The sequence below is a fragment of the Bos mutus genome, chromosome 20 (genome assembly GCF_027580195.1).
Source record: "Bos mutus isolate GX-2022 chromosome 20, NWIPB_WYAK_1.1, whole genome shotgun sequence".
In the NCBI taxonomy this organism is placed as follows: domain Eukaryota; kingdom Metazoa; phylum Chordata; class Mammalia; order Artiodactyla; family Bovidae; genus Bos; species Bos mutus.
This window is the reverse complement of record NC_091636.1, coordinates 3,877,148-3,898,886: the sequence shown is the minus strand read 5'-3', so window position 1 is coordinate 3,898,886 and position 21,739 is coordinate 3,877,148. Positions and strand designations below refer to the sequence as shown.

General features: G+C 47.4%; 1 protein-coding gene across 1 annotated transcript in view; it reads left to right on the top strand.

Moving 5' to 3' along the window:
• The window catches only part of SH3PXD2B (SH3 and PX domains 2B), a 123,674-nt gene that overhangs the window by 52,924 nt on the left and 49,011 nt on the right, over nucleotides 1-21,739 (top strand). Inside the window, exons 4-5 of the mRNA XM_070357423.1 lie at nucleotides 6,351-6,427; nucleotides 18,244-18,335. Of these exons, the coding sequence (XP_070213524.1) occupies nucleotides 6,351-6,427; nucleotides 18,244-18,335 (169 nt within the window). The remainder of the gene's footprint in view (nucleotides 1-6,350; nucleotides 6,428-18,243; nucleotides 18,336-21,739) is intronic.

The following is a 21,739-nucleotide window of genomic DNA, read 5'->3' as shown; positions in this document are numbered from 1 at the left end:
GCTCTGCTGGTCTGAAGTCCAGGCAGGCTCAGCCTGCTTTTCTGTTTAGCATTTTAGAAGACCAAAGTCAGGGTCTTGCCTGGGCTGGACAGTTACCTGGAGGATTTAGGGAAGAATCCCTCCCAACCTCATCTAGGTTGTTGGCAGAACTCGGTTCCTTGCAGCTCTAGAACCTAGATGCCTATTTCCTTCCTGGCTGTCCGCTGTGAACTCAGCTTCCAGAGGCTGCCTATATTCCTCATCCACCTTCAGGCTGGCAACAGGGCATGGAATCTCTCCTGGGCTCGGAATCGCTCTGACTTCCCCCGCCTGCCTCCAATGGGGAAAGTTGTCTGTGTTTAAAGCCTCATGGGATTACCTTGTACCCACTTGGCTAATCCAGGATAATCTCCTTCGCTTGAAATGAACTGAGGCATATCATGTAACATGATCCCAGGCGGGAGCTCCCACTCTGTTGACAGGTGCTGAGATTGAGAAGAGATATCTTCGGGAGCCATTTAAGAAATTCTGCCTGCCTGCCCGCCTACCACAGCCACCAAGCACCTTTTAAGGGCCAGGCTCAATGCAGCCATCGCTGGTTCCTGCTCTCAGTACATCCCCCCCAAAATTTTTTTACCCAAGAAATAGCATCAGGGCTTCAACTCAAAAAAATGAGCTACCCAAACCAGTGTTATAGCTTCCAATAATAATAGCTACCATTAGATATCTGCTGTGGGCCAGTCACTGGGCCAGGTGCTTTCGTTAGCTCATTTAGTCCTTAGAACAACCCAGCAGGGCAGACCTTACTATGCCCATTTCACAGATGAGGAAATGAAGACTGAGAGAAATTATGATCTCTTGCACAAATGGCAGAGCTGGGATTCAGACACAGGTGTGACAGGCTCTAAAATTTATGCCTGAAAGTCACACACCACAGGCTCAAACCCCAGTGTCCCTAATCATCCAGTCTGTTCTCTTGGGTAAGTTATGCAAGCACACAGAGTTTCATTTCTACACTTGCACACTGGAGATCATAATGGTACATAAATGATAAACTTGTTCTGAGGATTAGGTAAGTGCCTGGTGTGTAGCTAGCAACAAGTAAGCACTTACTACTACCTTTCTGTACAGATGATCAGCAGATTGACAATCAACCTAAATCACAAATATTTGGAGCTAGACTGGCCCTTAGACTTCCCTGATGGCTCAGATGGTAAAGCATCTGCCTACAATGAGGGAGACCCAGGTTCAATCCCTGGGTCAGGAAGATCTGCTGGAGAAGGAAATGGCACCCCACTCCAGTACTCTTGCCTGGAAAATCCCATGGACAGAGGAGCCTGGTAGGCTACAGTCCCTGGGGTTGCAAAGAGTCGAACACGACTGAGTGACTTCACTTTCCTGGCCCTTCAGTCTTTTTCATTTTGAGGGGACAGGGGGGCAAGCACCAAGATGGGGAGACTCTGAGTCACCCAGGAGCTCGTTCTCCCCTCTCCCATTCCAAGATCCTGCTATCAGCATATCATTGTGTTCTTTCAAATATTGTCATTGTTGAGTGAGTTTAGAGACAGGGTAGATGTATTTGCTCGGAGAAGGCGATGGCAACCCACTCCAGTACTCTTGCTTGGAAAATCCAATGGGTGGAGGAGCCTGGTAGGCTGCAGCCCATGGCGTCACTAAGAGTCGGACACCACTGAGCGACTTCACTTTCACTTTTCACTTTCATGCATTGGAGACGGAAATGGCAACCCACTCCAGTGTTCTTGCCTGGAGAATCCCAGGGACGGGGGAGCCTGGTGGGCTGCCATCTGTGGGGTCGAACAGAGTCGGACACGACTGAAGCGACTTAGCAGCAGCAGCAGATGTATTTGCCAGGCCCCCATTTACTGGGAGCATCGTTTACCTAAAAAAATGAATGTTTTTAGTTCTTCCATGGGGAAAGAACACTGGAATTTTCCTCTATTGGAGATAACCCAGTGTGCCAGCTGCAGGAGTCAAATCTCAGCACCCAAAGCGTGTGCTTTGGAGTCCAGTGGACCAAGTCCTGTGACCTCAAGCAGACAACATCTCCCACCACTGAGCCCCAGTTTACTCATCTGTAAAATGGAACAGTGACCCCTGCTTCATAAGCTTCTCTCCCTGGCACATAGAAGGTTCTCAGTAAAGGCAGAAACAGAGTCCGGGGACATTCTTTTGGAATTTCAGGGTATTTCGTATCATGGAATCCTGCTTAAGTGATCCATCTGGATATTCAAGTTGAAATGGGCTCTGAATGTATATTTTTCTTCAAGACAGGAAAGGAAAGCCGTGAGTTAGAACTCTGCTGGATGAAAGGCAAAACCAGCTCTGGAAAAACTTCCCCGAACAGGGAAGAACTTGAGCCGACCCTCTCCCCAGCCCCTGAAAGCTTTCGTGGTTACGTAATCCTTATCCACCCACGAGTGCATGGAGATGCCGTTCTCAGGGACTCGGCTCCATTGTCCCTGCTCAGGAGACCCACTTGCAGCTTGGAGAGGTCCTGCTGGGCCCCAGGACCCCTGGAGCATCCTTTACCAGCCCACCTCTTAGCTTTTCCTCTAGGCCAAGGCCAAGGGCAGGGACGGGTGGGAGAAACGTCCCCCACTCCGAGGGGTCAGTTTTCTGCCAAGACTGCCGCGTCAGCAGAACAAAAGCAAGTTTCTTGTTAGCACAAAGGCGGGGGAGGGGAGGGGAGAACAGGCCTGTGCAATTTTCCATCCCAGCAAGAGCTGGGGAAAGCCAACTTGGCAGAGGATGTGGCTTGAAAAATAAGAATTACAGTTTGGCCTTTCTCCACTGTGGAAAACAAAAGCTTGCTCGTTCCCACCAAAGGCTCTTCTCTTCTCTGAGGACCCTTTCCATTCCAGCAAGGCTGGCCTGCCTGGGAGGGCTGGGTGCAGGCTCGCTTGCCTTCCTTCCCCACAACTCGCACAGAAACACCTGGACACAGGCGCGGCCGGGGGTGCGGCCCTCCCAGCCTTTTGCCCAGAGGCACCAGCCAAGGGGGTGCTGGCCACGCAGTTCTGCCCCCAAGCCTGAGCGGCACTCCAGCTCTGCTGGGGGTAAATGATAAGGGAGCCTGTCGGTGACAGGTCTTAAGAAACCAAGCTGGGAGTTGAAGAAAAGACATGTGCCCTTCCTAGTGGGGAGTCAGGCAGTGCCCTGTAACTTTTTTTTTTTTTTAATTACCCTTTTTTAAGCACCTAGCAAGGGCCAAGCGCAGTGCCCATGCGTCTTGGAGATTACTAAGACATGGGGGCGGTTCTCCCTTTTTGCAGATGAAGAGACTGAGGCTCCAGCAGGTAAATGCATTTTCCAAGGCAGCGCAGGAAGGAAGAGGACCCCCTGGGATTGGCCCGGGGCGGCCTTGCTCGTCACCCCAGAGCCTCTGTGTGTCTCCCTGGCACATGCTAATCCTGCCATGGGGCTTCCTGCCTCCTGTGTTGGGCAGGGGCCCTGACATGAGCCCAGAGACTGGTCCCACTGAGGCCACACAGGGAAAGGAGAGACACTGCTGTGTCACACCCCAGGAGACACGAAGGCGCCTGAGTTCTCTGTCCTCTCCCAGCCTCTGCAGGACAGGCCTCAGGCAGATTCTCTTGGGCGGTGGTGGCTCCGAGGCGGCCTGTGCTGTTCCCGCCGGCCAGGGCTAGCACCACGGCCGCTGTAAGTCGCAGCCTTCTCAGCCAAGCCTGTACACCCCACTCTGCCCACTTCCTCTGATTTTATAGAAGGGGAAATTATACTAAACGGAGAGCAAAATGTTTTTGATAGGGGCTCCTCCCATTTTGAGAAATGGATTAGAGGCAGGAAGCGTTTGCCCTGTGGGATTTCTCTCTTTTTTTTTTAAAGGCTTAGGACTCTCCTAGAGTTTGTGATCTTCAGGTGGTCCCACCCGTGAGAGTGGTGATTTGATTATCACAGTGACTAGGGCTGGTATGGAAACAGGAAGGCCAGCGGCCTTCTCTGGATTGGAGGCCAAGGATGCAAGCCTCCTGCAGGGCAGGGGCCCTGTTCCCCTACTGGGAAACATCGACTGTCAAGTGTAGAAAAGGCAGGCCCCCAGCACCCTGCACACATGGGGCTCACGCAGAGCCTGCGCCTCGGGAGTAAATGAGGGAATGCCATCAGTTCTAGGGAGACCAGGTTGTAAACCCCTTCTCACTTCCTGCGTAATTTCCTTTCTTTGTTTTAAATGACATGAATGTTTTTGATAGCACAAGTAATCAATGTTTAGGGTAGGGACTTTGGGGAAAGTATAAAGAAGAACACAAGAAAGCTTTGTCTTCCACCCTCAGAGACAAGCACTTTGAACCGTGATGCATTTTCCTCTAGATTTTTTCTCTCTTCTAACAGGCATGGTATATCAGAAATTTGACTGATTCATCAGAATTAAGCCCGTCACCACTATAAAGAAAGGAGATCTTCGTTATTAAGAAATACATGTTTCATCTCCTTGTGGGTTTTTTTTAATTGATGGAAATGAACAAAGAAAGGATGAATATTAGGTCTATCATATGTACCTAATTTCCTAATTGTGCCCTTTTGCCCAAGAGCAAGCTGTCCGATTATTTTACATGTGACATTAAGCATATGGCCTCTTTGGGTGCACATCTCCTGAGCACCTTAGATTGCAAATCTTCAAAAGTCAAGAGGCTGTTTTCCGTTATCCCTTCCGATTCTGTCCTATGACGAAATTCTTTATGGACCTTTCCTGCCGTCTTGTCCCTGCTCACCCAAGCATGACCCAGGCAGACAGCAGTCCCTCCAGTGCCATCTCTCCTCGCCCTGCCAGCTTCGTGACCCAAATTTGTCTCCATGACCTGCCTCCTCGGACCAGAAGTAGGTGAAGTTCTCAGTAGGTCTCCTCGCTCTGCTGTCTGGAGGGCTGTGGCCTGCCTGTGCTGTCCTCTTTGAGCCCTGGAGACCCCCTGGTCGCCCTGCGTAAGCGTGGTGTGGGGGCTTGTCCCCGTCTCCCCCTCCTTGCTGTCTTATTTCTGATTTTGCCTGCCCCCTGTCTGTGTGGTGTGGCCACACTGTCTGGATCTTCAGTGCGTGAACCTTGCCACCATCTCCCCATGAGAAGTGGCAAATCAGAGGGAACCCACTGATTTGCTTGAAACAAACCTCACCTGTAACATTTCAGCCTCTTGGATATTTCCCAAGACCCTTGGTGGCACCATTTATATACTTAGCTTTGCCCGTGACCCACATCCTCTGCCTCTACGTCACACTGGAGGCTCTGGTATCACACCCCAGCACTCAGGTGTCGCCAAGCAAGTAGTGAGTGGACCATCTCTTAGTGTTTGGTGGGGGGAGGCATGGAGCCTCTGCTACACACCGACTAGGGAAGGGATGGGAGGGATTTGTCGTCTTGGCAGGTAGAGTGTTAATTTCTACAGAGAGTGACTCAGTTACACATATATATGTTTTCTCATATTCTTTTCCATTACAGTTTATCATAGGATATTGACTGTAGCTCCCTGTGCTATACAGTAGGACCTTGTTGTTTATCCATCCTTTATGTACTAGTTTGCTCTGCTAATCCCAGACTCCCAATCCACCCCCATCCCGTGGCAACCACAAGTCTGTTCCGAAAGCCACAGGAACTCATAACCCATTTGAAGTGGGTAAGAGTTTCCCAGCAGGGATAGTGGTGAGGTTGGATGGGGAAGGTATTCCAGGAAGAGGGAAAGGCGCAGAACTACGAGAGAGCAGAGCACACCGGGGACACGTCAGGTGAGGGCAGGAAATATACGCAGGAAGAGGAGGGAAGGAGGCTGAGCTGTTGGCTGAGGGCACAGCTGAGTGTTCACTGAACCGCTCACAGGTCTGAGAATGTTATATTTAGACAGGGGGCCTCTGAGCATCAGGTCTTCCTTGCTTCCAGTCTCCCTTATTTCACCAAAACTTAAGCACCAAGTCCAACTTCATCAGACTCTTGTACTAGAGCTGTGAACAAGGTTTTGGGGGACCAGGCATGGGGTCATCCAAACCCTGTGGATGAGCAGCAGTGGGTTTTGATGGCAGCCAGGAATTTAGGGACCACTTCCCAGATGGTGCAGTGGTAAAGAATCTGCCTGCCCAGTGCAGGAGACCCAAGAGACAAGGGTTCAAGCCCTAGGTTGGGAAGATCCCCTGGAGTAGGAAATGGCAACCCACTGCAGTATTCTTGCCTAGAAAATCCATGGACAGAGGAGCCTGACAGGCTACAGTCCATGGGGCCCCAAAGAGCCAGGCATGACTGAGCACGCGCACACAAGCATGCCAGAGGCAGGCACGTCCTCATCCTCCCAAGCCGCTGAGAGCTTGTCACGGCTGCCTCTCAACACTGTACGCACTCTTGTCCTCCGCAGGCAAAATTCTCTTCCGACGAAGCCACATTCGGGACGTGGCCGTCAAGCGCCTGATCCCAATAGACGAATACTGTAAGGTAAGTCTGAGAAATTCCAGTACTTCCCTGTTTCTCGTCTTCTCCTTGGATAGTTTTTTTTTTTTCCCCTTCTCTTTTTCTGACTGAAGGATGCCCATTGTGAAAGATCTGTACAGGTGAAAGAAATGTAAAGAAATTAGAAAAACCAATCACCCATGATCCTTCAACTCAAAGGCGACAATCGTGAAGGTGTTTACATATTTCCTTTCTTTTTGTGTGCCTTTCGTTATGACGTTGAGACCATCCGACGTGTTATTTTTGTCGCTCTTTCTCTTCTTTTGCATTATAAGAATTTCCTGTGCTATTAAAAAATCTCCTTGAACCTGCTTTTCGTGGCTTCATAGTATTCCATTGTGCGTGAATGTTCTAGAAGCTATTCAGCCAGCTCCTGTTGTTGCACAGTGCAGCTGGCTTCCAGTCCCTTGAATGTTCTCAACCACATGGAGCCTGTCTGCCTCTTGCTTTTATTTCATTTGATTTGAGGTTGTGGTTGCGAAAGAAGCCTATTTTTCTTTTATTTAGCTTCCCTAATTTTTAGTATTTGTTTCTCTGACTCAACTAGCAGTTTGATTGGAGAAGGGTGGGAACAGCAAAAACTGCCTTAACAATGGAGCAGTGACCACTTTCTCCCCCGAAGCTCAGGAGCAAAGCAAGTATGATTGCGCTCTCCACCTCTGTTCTGTGTTTTCCGGAAGATTGTGGCTGGCGTAAGCAGGCAAGAAAAAGAAATACAGGGAATACAGATTAGAAAGGAAGAAGTAGGGATTTCCCTGGCAGTCCAGTGGTAGGAAGTCCGTCCTTCCAATGCTGAGGCTCAATCCCTGATCAGGAACCTAGGATCCCACATCTGTGTGGCATGGCCAAATGAAAGGAAGAAAGAAGTAAAACTGCCTTGATTCACAGATGACATGATTCTACTCTAGAAAATCATAAGTGAAATGAAGTTGCTCGGTCATGTCCGACTCTTTGCAACCCCATGGACTGGAGCCTACCAGGCTCCTCCATCCAGGGGATTTCCAGGCAAAAATACTGGGAGTGGGTTGCCACTTCCTTCTCCAGGAGATCTTCCCAACCCAGGGATTGAACCCGGGTCTCCCACATTGTAGGCAGATGCTTTACTGTCTGAGCCACCAGGGAAGTTCTCATAGAAAATCATAAGCGATCCACAAAAAAAACCCTGCAGAAACTAATAAATGAACTTAGTAAGATTATAGGCTACAAGACAAATATTTAAAAAATCAATTGTATTTCTATATACTAGAAGTGAAAATCCCAAAAATGAAATTAAGAAAATAATTCCACTTACAATAACATCAAAAAGAATGAAGTAATTAGGAATAAATTTAATAAAAGAAATACCAAGTTTATACACTGTAACTGCAAAACATTGTTGAGAGAAATTAAAGAAACTAAATTAGTGGAGAGATATTCCATACTCATGGATTGGAAGACTCGATAGTGTTAAATGGCAGTTCTCCCCCAGTTGATCTACAGAGTCAGTATAAACTCTGCCAAAGTCGTAGTAGGCTTTTTTGTAGAAAGGAACAAGCTGATCCAAAAGTATATGGGGAAGTACAAAGGGCTCAGAATAGCCAAAACAATTTTGCAAAAAAAGAAAAAGAACGAAATTGTGCTACCCATTTTCCAAACTTCTTATGAAGCCACAGGAATCAAGATGGTGACACTGGCATAAGGAAAGGCACATGGACCCGGGGAAGAGAATTGAGTCTGCAAATAAACTCTTTAGGTTTATACTCAGTCGATTTTCAACACAAATACCAAGAAATTCAATGGGCAAGGGTCGTGTAGTCTTTTAACAAATGATGGGATCATGCGATATTCGTAGGCAAAAAAAAATTTTTTTAATTAAATTGGACCCTGACCTCACACACATGATTAAAAAATCAAGTCAAAAGCTCAAGCTCAAGTCAAAATGGATCATAGACCTAGATATAAAAGCTAAAACTATAAAATTTCTAGAAGAAAGCATAGAAGAGAATCTTTATGACCTTGGTTTAGGCAAGGAGTTCATAAATACAGCACCAAAAGAAGTGATGCACTGGACCTCATTAAACTTACACATTTCTGTGCTTCGAAAGATGCCATGAAGGAAAGGGAGAGACATGCCACAGATGGGAGAAAATATCTGTAAATCCTGTCTGAGAAGGGACTTGTGTTACGACTATATAAAGAGCGCTTACAACCTCGAAATAAAAAGACAACCAGGCTAAGGCTTCCCTGGTGGTCCAGTGGTTGGGACTCCAAGCTTCCACTGCAGGGGACACAGGTTCAATCCCTGATCAGGGAACTAAGACTCCTCATGCCATGCAGCATGATCAAAAAAATTAAATAAATACATATATAAATAAGTAAATAGTTGTTGTTTTTTTAAAACGCAGCCAGTTTAACAATAGACAAAAGATTGAATAGAAATTTCATCCATGGAGACATACAATGCTTATTAAGCACATGAAAATTGTTCAACATCATGAGTCATTAGGGCAACATGAAATAAAATCATCATAAGATGCCAACACAGCACCCCAAATGCCTGCAACTGACAAGGCACACAAGACCAAGAGCTGGGGAGGATGTGGAGCAATGGGCTCCTCATTCTGCTAGGTGAGTGGCCGCATCACGTGGCGAGTGGGATCTCAGTTCCCCAGCCAGGGATCAAACCCACACCCCCCGCATTGGAAGCATGCGGTTTCAACCGCCGATGGCCGGGGACATATGAGGGAATCTACTTTGGAAACCAGTTTCGGCAGTTTCTTCCAAAGTAAAATTGACCACCCAGCTAGTCTCAGGTGTATACTCTCAAGAAGTGAACACTTCTGTCCACACAGACACTTGGATGCAGTTGTTCATCACAGCATTAATTCATAACAGCCCCAAAGTGGAAGCAATCCCTATGTCTATCATCTGGGGAATAGATAAAGAAAATGTTCAATAGGCATTCAATGGAATATTATTCAACAGAGCAATGAAGATCAGTGCTGCAAAATGAATGACTCTCAGAAACATGATGCTATGCAAAAGAAGCCAAATGCAAAAGGCTACATATTGTATGATTCCATTTACATGAAATGTGCAGAAAAGGCAAATTTCGAGAAAGCAGGTCAGTGGTTTCCTGGGCCTTGGGGCGGTGAAAATGAAGATTGACTGCAGATGAGGTTGGGGAAATTTTTGAGGTGATGGAAAAGTTCTAAAACTAGAGTGTGGTGATGATTGCCCAACTCTGTAATTTGAATTTGAATCATTGAATTGTACACTTATAATGGGTGAATTTTATGGTGCATAAATTTTACTTCAGTAAGTCTACTGAAAAATTTGAAGGGGGACAGTGTGGGGACAGATGCCCCCTCTCTTGGCAGGAGATGTCACGCAAGGGCAGAACATCACTTCTGATTGGGCCTCTGCTCTTTATCAGACATGACCTTGTTTCGTCCCTCCAGTAACTTTGAGGAGGAGGTTTTCTTTTTCCCTTTGTGTTGATGAGAAAATGGAGACCTAGTCAAGTTACTTGACCTAGTCAAGTTACAAGTAACAGTGTTGGAGGCTTTGAGAGTTAAACCCGAGCCTTTTAGGACTCAGCACTCACATACCGCTTACTGCCTCTCTAAGAAAGTACTTGGCCACCTGATGCGAAAAGCTGACTCATTGGAAAAGACCCTGATACTGGGAACGATTGAGGCAGGAGGAGAAGGGGACGACAGAGGATGAGACAGCTGAATGGCATCACCAACCTAATGGATGTGAGTTTGGGTAAACTCCGGGAGTTGGTGATGGACAGGGAGGCCTGGCGTGCTGCAGTCCATGGGGTGACAAAGAGCTGGACACGACTGAGCAACTAAATAACAACAACGAGAAAGTACAAATTCAAGAGGCCCAAAGAGTCAAGCACAAGTTTCATAGAAATAGACTTTTCCCTCTCCTAAGGATGCCTTTAAAAGGGATGGGGATGAGGGGCAGGGCCAGTCTCTCAGGCACAAAGAAACCACTTCTGCCTCCCAGATCTCAGAGGAAGATTCAGATCTTCTTCTCTTTGTCCTTTTTCAAATGTCTAGAGCCTGAAATTCCTTTGTCCAGGCCCTGCTGGCAGAAACTTCGTACTCTGGAGTCATCTTAGCCAACTGGCAAGTTCTACCTGGTACCTTCCCAGAAAGTGTTATCTCTCAGCCCATATGCATTCTCCTGCTTCTTCCCCAGCCCACCCAATTTCTCTCCAGAGTCACACCTTCTTCTCACACCCGGGGTTCCCCGAACCCCTGGACACTTGATTTGAAAGAGGAAGTATAAAATGCAGGAGAAGGAGAAGTAAGGGACAGCGGCAGCTGCCTGCATCTGCTCTGCTTGGAGCAGTCCAGAGATCATGAATTGACCTGGATTAACCATAGGAGAGAAACTGCTTATGTTATATGAGTCATGTAGAAGTTACCACCCCAGCTATTAATGCAGCATAAGAAGCAGAGCAGATATTTGGGGGGTTTGGTTGGCCAGATTCCCTGAACTTGGCTTAGGGACACTGCCCTCCTGGAAGGAGATGAAACCTTATGCCTTTTATCTCAAGGCCTGTGGAGTCTTTTAGAGACTGCATAGACCTTTATGTAACATTTGGGCTCTGTTATTGACATCGTTGTGAGCTGACTTAAGCCAATTTGATCTATCTCTGTTTTAGCATTATTTTGGTCGAAATTGGGCAGTTTCCAATAGATGAAGATAGAAGAGGGCTGTAGATGTCCCTAAAACTACCTACCAGCTAGGAAGTAACTTGCTGCTCTCTTAGACCTATTATAAAGTTTCGGTGATTAACACAATATGCTGTCAGCACAAGGATGGACTAACCATTGCAACAGAATAGAGAACCCCAAAACAGATCCATGTGTATTTGGACACTTTGATACTAACAAAAGCAGCTTTGTAGATCATTGAGGAAAGGCAGGATTCCTCAGTAAATGGATGTCCGTATTGGGAAAAAACAAACAGGATAACTCCTGCCTAGGCAATGGCACCCCACTCCAGTACTCTTGCCTGGAAAATCCCATGGACGGAGGAGCCTGGTGGGCTGCAGCCCATGGGGTCGCTAGGAGTCGGACACAACTGAGCGACTTCACTGTCAGTTTTCACTTTCATGCGTTGGAGAAGGAAATGGCAACCCAGTGTTCTTGCCTGGAGAATCCCAGGGACGGGGGAGCCTGGAGGGCTGCCGTCTATGGGGTCAAGCAGAGTCGGACACAACTGAATCGACTTAGCAGCAGCAGCAGCACACTACACATATAATCATTTCCAAGTACATTAAAGACTTAAATGTACGAGGCAATTATAAAAGATTTTAGAAAATAAAAATAGGAAAATTCCTCATAATCTCAAGGTATTGAGGGACTTCTAAAGACACAAAAAGTTCCAAGCATAAAAAGATTGATTTATCAGACTACATGAAGTTCAAGAACTTCTGTTCATCAAAAGACACAATGAAAACAAGACTCAGCCAAATCCTGCCCCACACACAAGCATTTGTTATCAAGCAGTTCCCTAAACAGCTTCTCGAGTTGTTCTGTAAACTTGGTGAAATACCAGCTGTCTTGTCTGACGCCACTTTGCATGAAAGTTTTCTCAAGACAGATGCAATGATATCGTAGTGGCAGGATCAGCTAATCCTAACCATGGTGTGACAGTAAAATCTTCAGGAAGAGGCCGAACACAGAGGATTCAGAATCCAAGAGCTACACCATGTCGAAGGGTGTTTAATGCTGGGCTCAGCACGTTCTGTTCATGCAAGGGCCATCCCTCATTTTGCCAGTGAAGAAAATGATTTCTGACAACTGTTATGCTAGTGGATAGAGGCTGTGGTGTTGGTCAGAGGGGGATATACCTGAAGCCCCAAAGTTGCCTTTTCTGAAGTGAGAACTTGTGATTAGAGTCTATTACTTGCTAAAGTGTTCATTCCTGATGAAGGTCCTTCAGATATTAACTCACCATTATTAGAGTATAGGTTACATTAACACACACATATGCATTCCTTTGAGTTTGTGAGTGTATATGCTCATGCCATGGTACTTGATTTTTTTATTTTATTCAAGTACAATTGATTTACAGTGTTTTGTTTATATCTGCCGTACAGCAAAATGACTCAGTTATGCACATATGTATTCTTTTTCATAGTTTTCCATTATGGTTTATTGCACGATATTGAATATAGTTCCCCATGCTATCCAGTAGGACCTTGTTATTTAACCATCCTATATATAATAGTTTCTATCTGCTAATCCCAAACTCCCAATCTATCCCTCCCCCACTGCCTCTACTGTGCTGTAGGCAGTGTGGGGACTTCCCTGGTGGCCCAGATGGTAAAGAATCTGCCTCCAATGCGGGAGACCCAGGTTCCATTGCTGGGTTGGGAAGATCCTCTGGAGAAGGGAATGGCTACCCACTGCAGTATTCTTGCCTGGAGAATTCTATGGACAGAGGAGCCTGGCGGGCTACAAGCCAGGGGGTCACAAAGAGCTGAACGTGACTGAGCAACTAACAAGAACAACATAGGCAGTGTAACAACAGTGTTTATCAGACTCCAGTCCCTGAGACCTCACCTGAAGGTTCTTACCATATTCAACCACCTGTATTACTATTAATATTTTTCTTTAATTATTCACTTTTTTAACTTTTTTAAGAATATATATTTTAGAGGAAATTTTATAGCACAATCATAATATAAAACTGATTTCACTTACCCCAAAAGTAAAAATTAAATCAGTGATGCAACAGCAACAAGAAATGTTTTTAAATCTAGCCAGCTGCTGTTACCTACTATTGGAGGAAGGTCTGCAAAGCCTGGTCCTGCTCGTGGGAAGCAAGTTAGGAAGTACTTTCTTCTAGGAATTTTATAGTTTCAGTCTTACGTTTAAGTCTTTAGTCCATTTTGAGTTGCTTTTTTGCATGGTATAAGATAAGGGCGCAATTTCATTTTTTTTGCATATGGGTATCAGTTTTCCCAGCGCCATTTGTTTAAGAGATTGTCCTGTCCCTGTATGTATTCTTCGCGCCTTTGTTGAGGATCAGTTAACCACATGCATGGCTTTACTTCAGGACTTGGCAATGATCTCGTGGATATGGCACCAAAAGTGCGGGGAACAGAAACGAAAATAAAGAAGTGGGAATAAATCAAACTAAAATACTTCTGCACAACAAAGTATACAATCTATAGAGTAAAAAGGCAGGCTATCAGATGGGAAATCACATATTTGCAAATCAAATATCTGATAAGGGGTTAATCCCCCAAATATGTAAAGAACTCATACATCTCAATAAACAAAAAGAGCTAATAGCCCAATTTTTAAATAGGCTAATGGCTTGAATTTCTCCAGAGAAGATGCACAAGTGACCGATAGGTATATGAAAAGTTGCTCAGCGTCACTAATGATCAGGGAAATGCAAATCAAAACCACAATATAATATCACCTCACGTCTGTCAGGATGGCTGGTATCAAAAACAACGGCAACAAGACAACATGCTGGTGAGGATACAGGGAAATTGGAACCTCGCACACCGTGCTGGAGTGCAAAGTGCAGCTGCTATGGAAAACAGTTAAAATTAAAAATAGAGCTGTCACGTAGTCAAGCAATGCTATTTCTGGGTATTTGTCAAAGGAATTGAAATTGGGATCTGAAAGCGATGTTAACACACCCATGTTCATTGCAGCACTGTTGACCATAGCCAAGATGTACAAGCAACCTAAATGTGGCCTGTACATACAGTGGAATACTATTCAGCCCATACAAAGAAGAAATCCAGCCATACACAGCAACAGGGTAAACCTTAAGCCCGTTATCCTAAGTGCAGTAAGCCAGTCACAGAAAGATCAAATATTGTATGGTCCCACTCACTTGACACATCTAAAATAGTCAGATTTGTAGAATCAGAGAGTGAAATGGTTGGGACGTCCCTGGCCATCCAGTGGCTAAGACTCCAGCGCTTCCAATGCAGGGAGCACAGTTTCCATCCCTGGTCAGGGAGCTAAGATCCTGAATGCTGCAGGTGTGACCTAAAAAGAGAAGAGGTGAAACAGTGGTTTCCAGGGGCTGGTGGGGAGGGAAAAGTGAGGAGTTAGTAATCAATAGGCACAAGGTTTCAGTCAAGCAAGACAAATCAGCTCTAGAAATCTGCTGTACGGCAGCCAATAATACTGTGTTGTGCGCTTAAAATTTTGTTGAAGACACAAACTCTGTCTCTCTAGCTGAGGCGTTGTTACTGAACTGAATCACCTTGCTGACTCTAAAGTCACCCCGGAAGCAAGCAGCACACTGTTGTTCTTGGTACAGTCCAGAGGGCCAGAGGGTTAACCACATGTTTATCAAGCAGCTAGTGTGTGATAAACACTTGCTCACTTGTTCTGTAGCCCGAGTAACCCTCCAGGTAGGGTGTTACTTATTTCCGTTTTACAGACTGAAGCTCAGAGGTGCCAGAATGTGGCCAGCGCAGACCCAGGACCTGTCTGACGTTACACAGACAAGCAGGACTTGCTCTCCTCACCTCTCCTTGTGCCCTATGTCATGTAGCCACATCTATCAATTCCACGGGGAACAGAACCAGAGTTTTCCTGGAACTGTGGTTCTCTGTCATTACTGACCAAACACGAAATGATTCTGGGGTATTTCAGAAGCAGAACTGTTGCTGTGCCCTGGGTCATGATTTTGGAAGTATCAAAGCATTTGGAGCCGCCCTTTATGAGTAACTTGGATTTATTTTATGCTTCAGGGGTTTGGTTGGGCTTTTACCTCCTTAGGAATTGCTCAGAAACAGAGAACGTGGTCTTGTCTTCTGTGGGCCTCGTTGACCCTTCTTCACTGGTCCTTTGGGGTCTCTGCCCATTTTAGCAGACAGACCCCCTCCAGGCAGAGACTGTGGCCACCTCCAGGCCTCATCCTCATTTATCCAGCAGACACTTTGGACCAGATATCAAGGCCCTCTCGGCACTGTCGAGGCACCTAGGGAAGGTACAGGAGGAAACACTCTGTCGATTTGAGGTAGAGGAGCTGGAGTCAGCTCCTTTGGCCCCCACGTGGCCTAGTTAACCTCCCCAGAACCTCCATTTCCCCATCTCTAGAGTGGGCCAGCCCTCTGAGGATGATATGACATGATGCAGACAGATGTATTTTAGGAGCCGTCAAGTGCTGAGCCCACAGAAAGGGAATGTGGTGTTTGCAGTCTGGCGGGAGCCGCAAGATTTCTGCCCACGAGGCAGCCAGGACACACCACAGTCCAGCATAGTATGATCAGCTCCTTCATTATGTGGTTCCAATTGCAAGAACTGCAGGATTTCGGAGGAAAGAGCGAACCACAGGGAGCCCCAGGACAGCATGAGAATAAATACTGTTCCAAACCAGAAAGAGGGTCAGAAATGGGAGGTGGGGGTGGTATCCGTTTTCTCCCTCTTGAGCTCTCCGCCTCTGGCCTGGATAAGACTGGTTCTGGGAAGTTGCTGCAGGGCAGAAGATACTTATGCAAGGCTAATAAAAAATATCAGTGAATCACAGATACCAGGCCCTTCAAGCCAACATCCTTTATCCTTCTATCCTTATCCATTGTAGAAAGTTGACAGTGACCAGGAAGGCACACTACTAAAACATGTCCACCCACTTCTCCACTTTAGGTTTGGGCCAGGTCATACATCAGGAGAAGGCAATGGCAACCCACTCCAGTACTCTTGCCTGGAAAATCCCATGGATGGAGGAGCCTGGTAGGCTGCAGTCCATGGGGTCGCGAAGAGTCGGACACAACTGAGCGACTTCACTTTAACTTCTCAGTTTCATGCATTGGAGAAGGAAATGGCAATCCACTCCAGTGTTCTTGCCTGGAGAATCCCAGGGACGGAAGAGCCTGGTGGGCTGCCGTCTATGGGGTCGCACAGAGTCGGACACGACTGAAGCTACTTAGCAGCAGCAGCATACATCAGGAGAAAGGTCCTGTTGGATCAGCAACCCACTTGAATCTCAAGGGGTGAATAAACAAATGTGTCATATACATACAATGGAATACCGGTTAGCCTTGAAAAGGAAGGAGATTCTGGCACACTGCATACAATATGGGTGAACCTTGAGGTCCTGATGCTAAGTGAACCAGCCAGTCAAAAGAAGACTAGTACTGTGTGATTGCCCTCATATCAACGAGGTGCCTGCAACAGTCAGATGCGTACACACAGAAAGTGAAATGCGGTGCCCGGTCAGGAGGGGAATGGAGAGCTGTTATTTGCTGGGTGCGGGGTCGCAGTCTCCCAGGATGAGAAGAGACCTGTGGATGGTGGTGATGGTCCCACCACAGCGTGACTGTACTCAATGCCACTGAATGGACACGTAAAAATGATCAAGATGGTGATGATGTTATGTATATTTTACCACAACTAAAACTTCTTTAAAACCAGAAAGATAAATCATGGATGGGCAAAATACCCCCTGAAAATGCTGTAGAAGGTGCCACAATCGAGACCCCCCAGCCATTTCTCCATAGTCCATCATCGTCCATGGTAGGGTTAGAAAATCACTTCGCGTGGGGATGGCTTTTAGAGCCTTGTTTCACAGAAATTACAAGACAAATCTTTTTCACTCCAGACTCAACACTCAGCATGGTAAGAAGGCACAGGATAAGCACCAGGGAATGAGGCCTTCTGCGGGGAGAGCAGGGTCCTGCCTCACTCCATAGCACAGCTGTGCTGTTTAAATTCCAGTATCTGCACTGGCCCTCTCCCTGCTCGGAAGTTTATAATAAAGTGTGTACATGAAACAGCTCTACTGCACTCAGATTTGCATCCTCAGAACCTGTGCCAGAGGGGGTTTAAGTGAATATTTGCTAAATTGTTTATTCATTTTGGAGCCATGGTCTTTGTTTCAGATCCTTTCATGATGGGATGTACCCTGTAATTCTGTCCTGTTTGACCCAGAAATCAGTCAGTGCTGGGCATAAGTAAATGTCTGTTGAATCACTGAATAGCTGTTGGTAGATAAATCAGCATAAGAAATGCCTGGGTCCACTTTGTTTCCTCCCCCCACCCCCGCTGCCTCCTTATCTAGCTGGTTGGGACAGTTGAAGCTCCTTAAAATGATGAGCCACAGGGGCAGATGAACATGGACATGAGCAGTAGGACGTCCCGGGTATCTCAACCTCTCTGACCTCTACCTAAATCATAAAATAGTCACTTCGCTTGACCCCTCAGATCCGTGAGTTAGGACATGTGGGCAGGTCACGTTGGAGACAACCTAACTGTCACCAGTCAGCAGGCAGCTAGTTGAATAAAGCCTGAGATTTCTATCCAGCAGACACTGAGTGTCCCGTAGAGATGGTGATATAGAGGAATAATGACAGGGCATGAAATTCACAATTTTTAAAAGCATTTTAATTGAAGTTTAGTTGATTTACAATGTCGTGCTAGTTTCTGGTGTACAGCAAAGTGGTTTAGCTATATGTATGTGTGTATATATTCTTTTTCATATCCTGTTCCATTATGGTTTATTGCAAGATGTTGAAATAGTCCCTGTGCTCTATAGTAGGACCTTGTTCACAATTTATTGTTTTGTCTAAATATGTACATATTATTTGTCAAAGTATGCCTGTAATATATGTGTGTATATATTCTGTGTGTGTGTGTTCCCTAAGCCAGCCATGGAGCATCACCTGGAAACTTGCTAGAATTGCACATTCTCAGGCCCCACTCCAGACCTACTGAATCTGAAACTCTGGGGGGTGGGTGATCACGATGGAGTCTTGACTTTCTGCATCCTGACCCCTCTTCCCTTCCGTTGAGCTCGCCTGCCTGTCTCTTCCCCAGGCCCTGATCCAGCTGCCCCCGTATATCTCCCAGTGTGATGAGGTGCTACAGTTCTTTGAAACAAGACCGGAGGACCTGAATCCCCCCAAAGAGTAAGTTGGTTTGTGGATCTCCCTCGGGCGCGTTCTCAAAGCCCTCCTTCCTGCCGGACCAGCCAGCCCAGGATCAATTACAGGAAAGCTAAGTAAAAACGGAACTAGATTCTCTCATTGGAGCCCCTGCCAGGCCTTACCTCTTACGGCCTCCTCAGTGACCACAGGCGGCGTCGGTGAGTTTTACAGGTGAAGGAAGCCGGCCGCATGCACCTCTGAAATCCCTAACGCCCTACGCTCCCCATGGCACGTGAACGGGAGACGGTGAGCCCCTGAGGTGGGACCGTGTGCCCTGTCCTCGAGGGCGGATGTGCACACGACCACCGGGGGTGTGAGTGAGAGAGACCCCGTGGAGGCCCCGTTGCTAGCGAGTGGCGGGACCAGGGTGTGGTCGCGTTCTCCTGCAGCAGACAGCCTGCGCCCCCCCCCCGCCCCCCAACGTGCAGTGTGCATCGCATAGAACCCAACACGCCCTGCCTGCCGGCCTTCTCGTGCCAGCAGTGGCTGGCACCCGCAGGAAACGCTGACTTACGCAAGGTGCTTTTTAAAAAAAGCCCTTTTGGGGGAAGAGGCCTCCTGCCTGTTTGCAGAAAGAAGGATCTGTCTAATGGAGAAGTCACAGTAGAGGGAGTGGAGGACACAGATCACAGGTGCTGGGCTCTCCTGGGTCCTAGGAGCAAGAGCTGGCAGGCTTGGGGGTCCACTGGGACCCTGGCAGGAAGAGCTGAGAAGTGCCAGCCAGGCACAGTTTTGGGAGGAGTGCGAATGTTCCTCTTAGCTCTGAGCATAACTCACTGCCTAGAGCAGCAGCGGCGACCCAGGCTCTCGTGGGTTCAGTATTAGGTGGGGCTCGAAAGACCCACATTGCCTTCTGGAAGTGAATCTGGTGAAGACACAAAGCTTAGTTTTTCAATAGTCCTGTATGGTGAAAGCAGCAAAGAGTTCTAACAAGTAGAATCAAGCCATTTATACACACTCACAGAGCGACACGCAGAATCAGGTTTGGAGGTCACCCAAAGTGAGCTGCTTGCTCAGGACTAATGGCTTAGCTATCTACCGGTGATAAACTTAACTTTCCGGAATAAATATCGTTTCCTGTGACAAGCCCAGCATAAGCGAATATACCTTCTCAGAGACAGCCTACAGAAGTGTGGGGGCGATTTCATAAGGGACCCCAGTAAATCTTTTGAACCAGAACATCACAAGGGAATGCCTTGCCAACCCGTGGATTTTTTTGGAAAGATGCAGAATAAGTATAAATCTGTTCTTGGGCCTGCAGCCCATCCTGGCTGATATTTCCGTTCCTGGTGTCTTCATCATTTGTGCCTGGTCAACATTCCCCAGCTTTTATGGACAGAACAAGACATGGTGAAATATTCTCAAGGGATCTTTGTTTGCAGTGCTCCAGGCAGTCGAGTTAAACTGTCAAGTTCAGGCTTGTAGCCCGTGGCTTTGAGTCTCATTTCTGGGCGGGGCGGGGTGGGGTGGGGTGGGGTGGGGATGTGAATCAAAGGATATGGAGCATAGCGTGTTCGGTTCCTACTTCATTGTCTCACAGAACTGCCAGGGAGGAGTTGTCATTCCATTTTACAGGTGAGGAAGTTGAGGTTCACAGTAATGAGAGACACTTGCCCGAGGTCACACAGAGGAGAGGTGAGGTGACTCTTCCCCAGGTCTCCCTAAGTCTGAACGTAAGCTCTGTGTGTTCCTTCCACCAAAGGGACAACCAGACTAAAGAGAAAGAGTCTGGATTTGCAATCAGGTACATCCAGGTTCAAATCTCGCCTCTACCACACATGGGCTGTGTAGCCTTTGGCCTTGATTTCCATCCCTGTGAAATGGAAATAGCAATGTATCTTATGGTTATAGTGACGATGGAGTGGCTACCACAAGTAGAAATTCCAGGAACCTGCCAAGAGCTCAAAAAGTGGTGGCCCATGGTATGTTTTCCTCTCTGGGTGCCCAGCCATAGCTGTTTATATCCCAGAGTTGTCCAGGATGCCCCTCGGTAGGCCCTCACCAGGAGGATTGCTGGGCCACTGTTAAGCCGAGTGGCTCTGGGCAGGCTGCTGCTCACGCCTGCTCCCATCTCCTGTCTCATGGGGTGGATCTGATTGCACCTCCCTTGCAGCTTTGCTCGAGTCCAATGACAAGATGCAGAGAGAAGTGCTTGGCCAGCACTCTACAAACCAGACTCGGCACCCACGGGAGGAAGGGCAAAACGCCAGCCCCTGAGGGGCAGATCTGACCTGGGTGTGGCTTCCCTGGGCCACTGGATTCCATAACATCCAGATTTTCTTCTGCCTCATCTCAGCATCCCAGGGATTTTAACTTTGAGGAGGATCACAGAACATTTAGAGAACCCAATAAATGCTTTCTTCCTTCTCAAAAAAAAAAAAAAAATGCCCCAGTTTCTGGAGGTCCTCAGTTCTGTCAGATCCCATTCAGGGACCTGAAGTTAAGAACTGCCACCCAGGCGCCCCTTGTGAGTGTTAACACTCGCATGTCCTCAGCCTCCTGCTTGGCGAGAATGGTGTGTGCATCCTCAGCCTCTGAGCAGGCCTCACCCCAGCTCATCTGCAGAGATGGGCGAGGGCCAGGCCTGGGGCAGCCTGCTGTGCTGGAGAAGAGTCTGGCCACTTCTGTGCAAGAAGGAAGGACGCTGCGGCACGCGGGGTGGAAGCCAGCCCCCTAGAGGGCCCGGGGTGTCAAGAGAGGCTGGTGCCATGGCGTGACCTTCCCCACTTACTGGCTGGCTCAGGCTGGCAGAAGGAGCACAGGACTGGGAGGTCTAAAGCCAGTGGTGTTCCCAGTTAGGAGTGCCAGCATTGTTCATCCATCAGGAAATAGGCATCGAGGTCCTGCCCCCTGCCAGGCCCAAGGGCTGGGCATGGGGACATGGAGATGACGTGGCAGATGCAGTCTGTGCCCACAGGGCACTTCTGGTCTGCTGGCCAGGCAGCCAGCTGTTCCCGCCGGGCAGAACGACCCCCTCTCCTCCCCTCCCACCCCACTGACTTCATCTGTGAAACGAGACCGCGTCCCCTGCCCCACCCACATTATGGGGTTACCGGGAGACTGAACAGAAATAACAATGGGGAGATTAGGACATGATCAGTGCTGGTTTTCTGAAGTTTGGGGGCTGAAATCATGATGGTGCCCCCTGGGTATTATTAGAAAATTCTAAACATAGATTTTCTCCAGTTTCCTGGAGTTAGAGTTTTGTTCTTATACTTTTCAGGTGAATCCGTTTCCTCTTAGGTGGGAATAATAGTACTGTCATTATTGACAAAGGAATTGGTTCCAGGGCCCCCCACAGATACCAAAATCCACGGATGCTCAAGTCCCTTATGTAAAATGGTGCAGTGTTTGCATGAAACCCACACACATCCTCTCATACACAT